General features: G+C 53.6%; 1 protein-coding gene across 5 annotated transcripts in view; it reads left to right on the top strand.

The window, feature by feature from the left end:
- Window positions 1-416: 416 nt before the first annotated feature.
- The window catches only part of SLC5A9 (solute carrier family 5 member 9), a 55,462-nt gene continuing 47,168 nt past the window's right edge, over window positions 417-8,710 (top strand). For all 5 annotated transcript variants that reach the window (XM_074007353.1, XM_005543444.5, XM_074007355.1 and 2 more), the window contains exons 1-2: window positions 417-599; window positions 2,840-2,911. Coding sequence is in view for 2 of the 5 variants with exons in the window: in XM_005543444.5 (XP_005543501.2) it covers window positions 438-599; window positions 2,840-2,911 (234 nt within the window). In the remaining 3 variants the exon portion in view is untranslated. The remainder of the gene's footprint in view (window positions 600-2,839; window positions 2,912-8,710) is intronic.

The following is an 8,710-nucleotide window of genomic DNA, read 5'->3' as shown; positions in this document are numbered from 1 at the left end:
AAGAAAATTTGACTCCAGTCCTGGCTCCCTGGGCCTTGGTTTCCCCACCACACAGGAGTTTGAACACTTTGATTTCTGAAGTCCTTCTCACCTCTGGGGTTCCAATATTCTGCTCCTTTTCTCCTCTTCCTCCTCCTCCTCCTTCTCCTCTTTCTCCTCCTGCTTCTCTGGCGGTAGGGAGATTGCATGTATGTGTGTGCACGTGTGTACATATACATGTATGTGTGTGCATGTAGTGGCAGCAGGGAGGGTTAAGGAAGGAGTCCTGCAGGGGTTGGTGGTGGCAGTTGGGAGAAAAGGAGGCAGGACTATATGTGCCAGCAGAGCTCAGAGTTTTCTCACCAACTAATGGTGCTTGGGACAGTTTAATCATTAAAGGAAAGGAATGAAGCCAGGAGCGCCTCAAAGTCCAGCCTGTTGTTGACTAACACTAACAGATGAGCAACGAACTGGCAGCAATGGGGCCTGGAGCTTCAGGGGACGGGGTCAGGACTGAGACAGCTCCAAGCGTAGCACAAGACTCCAGAGTTGGTCTGCACGCCTATGACATCAGCGTGGTGGTCATCTACTTTGTCTTCGTCCTTGCCGTGGGAATCTGGGTAAGTGGGCCCTGAAGCTGGGGCTAGCAGGGGAGGTAGTAGTGGTCTCTCAGCTTGGGTGGGGCTGTGGAACTGGGGCAGGGCTAGGCAGAAAGAAGCAGATCATAGAACCATGGAGCCAAGATGGAAGGGCCTTCAGGAATCAGGCTCCTGATCTCCTCATTTTTAGAAGGGCAGAGAGCGGTGTGGCTGGTCTGAGGTCACACAGAGAGTCTGAGGCAGACCAGGCCCCCGACTCCTGACTCCTCTCTGAGCACTGCTGCCTTTGGCCCCAACCATCCCTGGTTGCCCTGAGCCTCACTCTTTCCTTCTTCCCACCCCAAGGCCCCCAACTCTGAGAACTCTTGACCCCAGCCCTACCTCAGTCCTCCATTCGTTAGCATCTTGGTTAAGGTGATTTATAAATGAGTAGGGACTCATGTGCTCTCAGGGAAGTGTGCCAGGCTGATTCCCAGGTTACTCTATTCTCCATTGTTCCCAGGAGCCTCCGGCTATAGGCAGGGGCCAGGCTTTGGGATCAGGGAAACCTGAGTTCAGGTCCTAGCTGCAACAATGAGAGCCTCATGTCCCTGGGAACATATGAGGTCTATCAGCTTTCTCAGGTGAACGATGAGAGTGTTTCACACATCTGTGTGAAGAGACCACCAAACAGGCGTTATGTGAGCAACATGGTTATTGATTTCACTTGGGTGGGGGCAGGCTGAGTCCGAAAAAGGAGTCAGCAAACGGGGGTGGCTTATCATTAGTTCTTACAGGTTTTGGGATAGGCAGTAGAGGTAGGAGCAACATTTTGCAGGCAGGGGGTGGATCTCACAAACTACATTGTCAAGGGTGGGGAGAATTACAAAGAACATTCTTAAGGGTGGGGGAGATTACAAAGTACATTGATCAGTTAGGGTGGGGCAGAAACAAATCACAATGGTGGAATGTCATCAGTTAAGGCTATTTTCACTTCTTTTGTGGATCTTCAGTTGCTTCAGGCCATCTGGTCACAAGGGATATGATGGCTTAGGTTGGACTCAGAGGCCTGACAGAGAGTAAGCACTACACTGTGATCATTCAGCAACAGGACACACTGCAGCACCTGGCACGGTGCCTGGTGCCTGATCAGCAGGCAATAAATGACTGCTGTTATCACCATGGCGTTCTGCAGAAGTGTGAGCACCTTTAGACTCTGCTGTGATTCAAGTCCCAGATGGTCACTTCCTAGGCTGTGGCCAGGTCAGAAACCCTCTCTGGGCCTCAGTTTCCTCATCTGTAAAGGGGGGTGAACGGTCCCTGCCTTCTAGTGCTGGAATGAGGAAGAATTGGGCTAACAGATGATCGCTGGGTCCTGGAAGTGGCCAGTCAAGAAAAGCACCAACTCCTCTGTGACTTTGGACAAATTACTTCCAATGTTGGGCCTCCATTTTCACATCTGTAAAATGGATCTGTTTTGCTCATATGGCCTCCAACAGGATGAGAGCTGACAAGCGAAATACAAGCAAAAGCTTAACAAGCACAAGGCATCACACACATTTATCACTCCCTGGTGGCTGATTATTTTCCCATAGGGGAAAGTCAGAGAACTGTTGGCTCTTGCGTTTGAATAGTTGCTTCAAGTTCATCCTTCCCTACCCACTGCCCTGCCCTCACCCTGTGTCTCCAGAGAACATTCCAACAGGCTGCTAACTGACCACCTACTGGTGTAAGACAGGGAGGTCCTGGATGGGGCTCAGTGGCGTGATCTGACTTCAACCCAGGGAAACTCCAAAACAGAACCCGTAACTCTGCTCAGGGCTCAAAGTCTCACAGTCAAATTGCAGCCCTCTCTGTCCTCCTGCCTCCAGTATGGGAGCCCTGTTGGGAGCAGGGAAGGGATCAGCTCAGAGAAAGGGTGAGCACTACACATCTAAGAAGGCGATAGTAAATCATCCTCTGAAAGTGCACTTTGGGGAAGGAAGGATAAGGGGACAAGAGTGCACAATCAATGGCTTCACACACATGACATCCGTTACCGCCTTTGCTTTTCGCACTGGATCTGGGAGATGAATGGTGAGGCTCACAGAGAAAGTGACCCTCCCAAGATGCATAGCTTAGAAACCGTGGAACCAGCCTCAGGCAGCTCTCTTCTGCCTCAGTTTTCTCCCTCTGTGTCCCCAACAGTGCCTGCACCAAGGGGCAGAAAATCTGCAGGGAGGGGGCCGGGCAGAGGTTCAGAGAGGCTTGAGAAATCCTCATCTCATCTATTTCCTTTCCAGTCATCCATCCGTGCAAACCGAGGGACCATTGGTGGCTACTTCCTGGCCGGGAGGTCCATGAGCTGGTGGCCAGTGAGTTGACTCTTCTTAACCACCCCCTAGTGCAGAGGCTCCCAACTCTCCTCCTCCCCACTGTCCAAGCCCTTGTCCCATCTTCTCACACCTGGACTAAGGCAAAGACCTCCCCGTTGTGTTTCCTGACTCTGGGTCCCTTCTCTCCTGCCCAAACTCACCCTGCAACCTGAGTGGCCTTGCTAGCACACACCTTGGACAAACATCCCCTGGCCCCTCCTAGGTGTGGCCCTACAGCTGACACTTGACTTGCAGTGATGAATCTGGAATGTCCCCGTCCTAGAGAAGCTCAGAGCTGAGGGGGGCAGATAGATTCATAAACATCATGTGCACTGCTGAGCCAGAGGGAAGCAGGGGGCGCTCACCAGAGCTTGAAAGCCCCTGGCCACCAAACAGTGGAGTCAGCTAGGGTTAGGAAAGATTTTGGGGGGAGGGTGACACATAAGCTTAATACTGAAGAGCAGTTAAGTTAGGGGAATCGCAGAGGTAAAATCCCCAACAACCTCAGGGAATCAATCCCCAAACCTTTGTGAGCCAATTTCTCCCATCAAGCCACCCCACATTTCCACTGATTCTCAAAATTAACTTCCTCTTCCTGGAATGGGATGGAGGGAGGAAAGCCCTGCCTCAAAAATGACCAGCAGAGTCATCAGCCCCAGTGGTAGCTGAAGCAGTATACACCCCCAGGCATGCAAAACTCACACACGGTATGTGTGCATGCACACTCCCACACTCTCAAACACAGCACTTGCACACTCACACTCACGCTTCCACACTCTCACACATAACAGTCCCACACTCACACTCACACACTCCCACACAACACTCCCACACTCACACTCAGACTCCCACACTCACAATCACACTCCCAAACTCACACACTGCCACAATCTAACACACACTTCCACATTCCCACTCACATTCCCACACTCTCACAGACAACACTCCCACACTCACACATTCCCACACTATCACACACAACACTCCCACATTCACACTCACACTCCCACACTTTCACACAACACTCCCACACTCACACTCCCACACTCTCACACATAACACTCCCACACACTCTCACACAATACTCCCACACACTCACACTTCCACACTGACACACTCCCACACTCTCACACTCCCACACTCACACTCCCACACTCACACACAACACTCCCACACTCACACTCACACTCCCACACTCTCACACACAACACTCCCACATTCACACTCCCACATTCTCACAGACAACACTTCCACACTCTCACATGTAACACTCCCACACTCACACTCACACACATTCCCACATTCACACTCACACTCCCAAACTCCCACACAACACTCCCACACTCACACACTCACACAGAAGACTCCCACATTCACACACTCACACATAACACTCCCACACTCACACTCCCAAACACACTCACACTCCCATACTCACACACACAATACTCCCACACTCACACTCCCACACTCACACACAACACTCCCACATTCACACTAACACACACAGAAGAGTCTCACACTCACACTCACATATAACACTCCCACACTCACACACTCACAATCCCACACAACACTCCAACACTCACACTCCCACACTCACACACACAACACTCTCACATTCACACACTCCCACACACTCAAATTCACACACACACAACACTCTCACACTCACATTTACACACTCACACACACACACAACACTCCCACATTCACTCACCCACTCAAACTCACACTCCCACACTATCACACTCACACTTGTACACAACACTCACACTCACACTCCACACTCACACTCACTCACACTCCACACTCACACTCACACGGACACACACTCACACTCACACTCACCCTCACACACTCACACTCACACTCCCACACACTCTCACACTCTGACACTAACACACTCACACAGAACACACACTCACACTCACACACAACACACACACAACACTCACACACTCACACACACACTCACAACACTCAGACTCACACTCACACTCATCCTCCCACACTCATACTCGCATTCTCACACTAACACTCACACTCACACTCCCACACTCACACTCACACTCACACACTCACAATCACACTCACATTCCCACACTCACACTCACTCTCCCACACTCACACTCTCACACTCTGACACACACACAACACTCACATTCACACTCTTCACACTCTCACACACACACAACACTCACACTCGCACTCACACTCACATTCCCACACTCATTCTCACACACTAACACTCCCACACTCACACAACACTCACACTCTCACACTCTGACACACACTCACACACCACTCACACTCACACACACACACAACACTCCCACTCCCACACTCACTCTCACACTCACAACTCACTCTCTGACTCACACTCCCACACTCACTCACACACAACACACTCACACTCACCCTCCCACACTCACACTCACATTCCCACACTCTCACACTCGCACACCCACACTCACACACTCCCACACAACACTCACACTCCCACACTCACACACTCACACTATCACACTCACACTCTCACACTCACACTCACAACACTCACACTCACACTCACACACTCCCAAACTCACTCTCACACACACTCACACACTCCCACACTCACTCTCACACCCTCCCACACACACACTCCCACACTCCCACTCACACACACAACACTCACACTCACACTCACATTCCCACACTCACTCTCACGCTCACACTCTCACACGCACATACTCACTCTCCCACAGTCACACTCAAACACAACACTCACACACACCCACACTCACACTCACACACTCACACTCACACTACCACATTCACAATCACACTTGCACTCTCACACTCACACTCATATTCACCATCCCACACTCACACTCACACTCCACACTCACACACTCACACACTCACACCACACTCACACACACTCACCTTCCCACACTCATACACTCCCTCGCTCACAATCACACTTGCACTCCCACACTCACACTCACCCTCCCACACTCACACTCACCCTCCCACACTCACACTCACACACAACAGTCACACACACTCCCACAGTCACACACTTACACTCCCACACTCACACTCTCACACACACACTGACACACTCACACACACACAACACTCACACCCTCCCACACTCACAATCACACTCACACTCCACACTCACACACACCCCCCGCACTCACACTCCACACTCACACTCACACTCCCACACTCACACACCTCACACTCACACATGCACTCACACTCACGCACTCACACTCACACACTCACACTCAACACTCACACTCACACTCCCACACTCAAACTCACACTCACACACACACACTCACCCTCCCACACTCACACTCACAGACAACACTCACACTCTCACACTCACCCTCCCACATTCACACTCATACACAACACTCACACACACTTCCACACTCACTCTCACATCCCACACTCACCCTCCCACACTCACACACACACATACGCAACAGTCACACTCACACTCACACTCACATTTCCAGACTCACTCTCACACTCACACACACACTCACACTCACCCTCCCACACTGACACACTCCCACAGTCACACACTCCTCTGAGTGTGTGCTCAGTGTGTGGGGGTGAGTGTGAGTGTGTGAGTGTGAGTGTGGGAGTGAGAGTATGTGCATGTGTGTGAGTGTGAGGGTGAGAGTGTGAGTGTGAGAGTGTGAGTGTGGAGTGTAAGTGTGCGTGTGTGTGGAGTGTGAGTGTTGTGTGAGAGTGTGGGAGTGTATGTAGAAGTGTGTGTGAAAGTGTGGGAATGTGTGAGTGTGGGAGTGCTATGTGTGAGATTGTGGGAGTGTGAGTTTGAGTGTGGGAGTGTTGTGTGTGAGTTTGAGTGTGAGTGTGGGAGTGTTGTGTGTGAGTGTGGGAGTGTGAGTGTGGGAATGAGAGTGTGTGCGTGTGAGTGTGAGTGTTGTGTGAATGTGAGTGTGAGTGTGGGAGTGTGTGTGTGAGAGTGAGTGTGGGAATGTGTGAGTGTGTGTGTTGCGTGTGAGTGTGTGAGTGTGAGTATTCCATGGGAGTGTGTGAGTGTGAGTGTGGGACTGTGAGTGTAGGAGGGTAAGTGTGAGAGTGTGCGAGAGTGTGAGTGTGAGTGTGTGAGTGTGGGAGTGTGAGTGTGAGTGTTGTGTGTGAATGTGTGTGGGAGGGTGAGTGTGAGAGTGTAAGTGTGGTAGTGTGCACGCTCATCTGAGTGCACGCTGCCCTGAGTGTACGCTCGTCTGAGTATGTGCTCCCGAGTGTGCACTCCCCTGAGTGTGCGCTCCTCTGAGTGTGCACTCCCCTGAGTGTGCGCTCCCCCGAGTGTGCACTCCCGAGTGGGCACTCCCGAGTGTGCACTCCTGAGTGGGCGCTCCCGAGTGTGCGCTCCCCTGAGTGTGAGCTCCTCTGAGTGTGCTCTCCCCTGAGTGCACACTCGTCTGAGTGTGTGCTCCCCTGAGTGCGCACTCCCCTGAGTGTGCACTCCCCTGAGTGCATGCTCATCTGAGTGTGCACTCCCCTGAGTGTGCACTCCCGAGTGAGCACACTCGAGTGTGCACTCCCCTGAGTGTGCTCTCCCCTGAGTGCACACTCGTCTGAGTGTGCACTTCCCAGAGTGTGCGATCCCGAGTGTGCACTCCCCTGAGTGCGCGCTCGTCTGTGTGCTCCCCTGAGGGTGCGCTCCCCTGAGTGCCCACTCGTCTGCGTGTGTGCTCCCTGAGTGTGCACTCCCTAGTGTGCACTCCCGAGTGTGCTCTTCCCTGAGTGCACGCTCGTCAGAGTGCTCCCCTGAGTGTGCATTCCCCGGAGTGTGCACTCCCGAGTGAGCGCTCCCGAGTGTGCGCTCCCCTGAGCGCGCTCTCCCCTGAGTGCACGCTCGTCTGAGTGTGCGCTCCCGAGTGCGCACTCCCGAGTGTGCGCTCCCGAGTTCGCACTGAGTGTGCGCTCCCCTGAGTGCATGCTCCCGAGTGTGCACTCCCGAGTGTGCGCTCCCCTGAGTGCGCGTTCATCTGAGTGTGCACTCCCCTGATTGTGCGCTCCCCTGGGTGTGCAGTCCCCAGGGTGTGAGGTCCTCTGAGTGTGCTCTCCCGAGTGCACGCTCATCTGAGTGTGCACTCCCCTGAGTGCGCGCTCCCGAGTGTGCACTCTCCTGAGTGCGTGCTCCCCTGAGTGTGCACTCCCCTGAGAGCACGCTCGTCTGAGTGCAAGCTCCCCTGAGTGCGCACTCCCGAGTGTGCGCTCCCGAGTTCGCGCTCGCCTGAGTGTGCGCTCCCCTGAGTGCGTGCTCCCCTGAGTGTGCACTCCCGAGTGTGCGCTCCTCTGAGTGCGCGTTCATCTGTGCACTCCCCTGAGTGTGCACTCCCCTGAGTGTGCACTCTCCAGGGTGTGAGCTCCTCTGAGTGTACTCTCCCGTGTGCACGCTCGTCTGAGTGTGCGCTCCCCTGAGTGTGCACTCCCCTGAGAGCACGCTCGTCTGAGTGTGCGCTCCCCTGAGTGTGCGCTCCCTTGAGTGTGCACTCCCCTGAGTGTGCTCGCCCCTGAGTGCACGCTTGTCTGAGTGTGCGCTCCCCTGAGTGCGCACTCCCCGGAGTGAGCGCTCCCCCGAGTGTGTGCTCCCCTGAGTATGCTCGCCCCTGAGCACATGCTCGTCTGAGTGTGCGCTCCCGAGTGCGCACTCCCCGGAGTGTGCGCTCCCCTGAGTGCGCACTCCCCGGAGCGTGCTCTCCCGAGTGCACGCTCGTCTGAGTGTGCGCTCACCTGAGTGAGCACTCCCGAATGTGC

The sequence above is a fragment of the Macaca fascicularis genome, chromosome 1 (genome assembly GCF_037993035.2).
Source record: "Macaca fascicularis isolate 582-1 chromosome 1, T2T-MFA8v1.1".
In the NCBI taxonomy this organism is placed as follows: domain Eukaryota; kingdom Metazoa; phylum Chordata; class Mammalia; order Primates; family Cercopithecidae; genus Macaca; species Macaca fascicularis.
The sequence above is the reverse complement of the archived record's forward strand: the minus strand, read 5'-3'. Positions and strand labels throughout refer to the sequence as shown.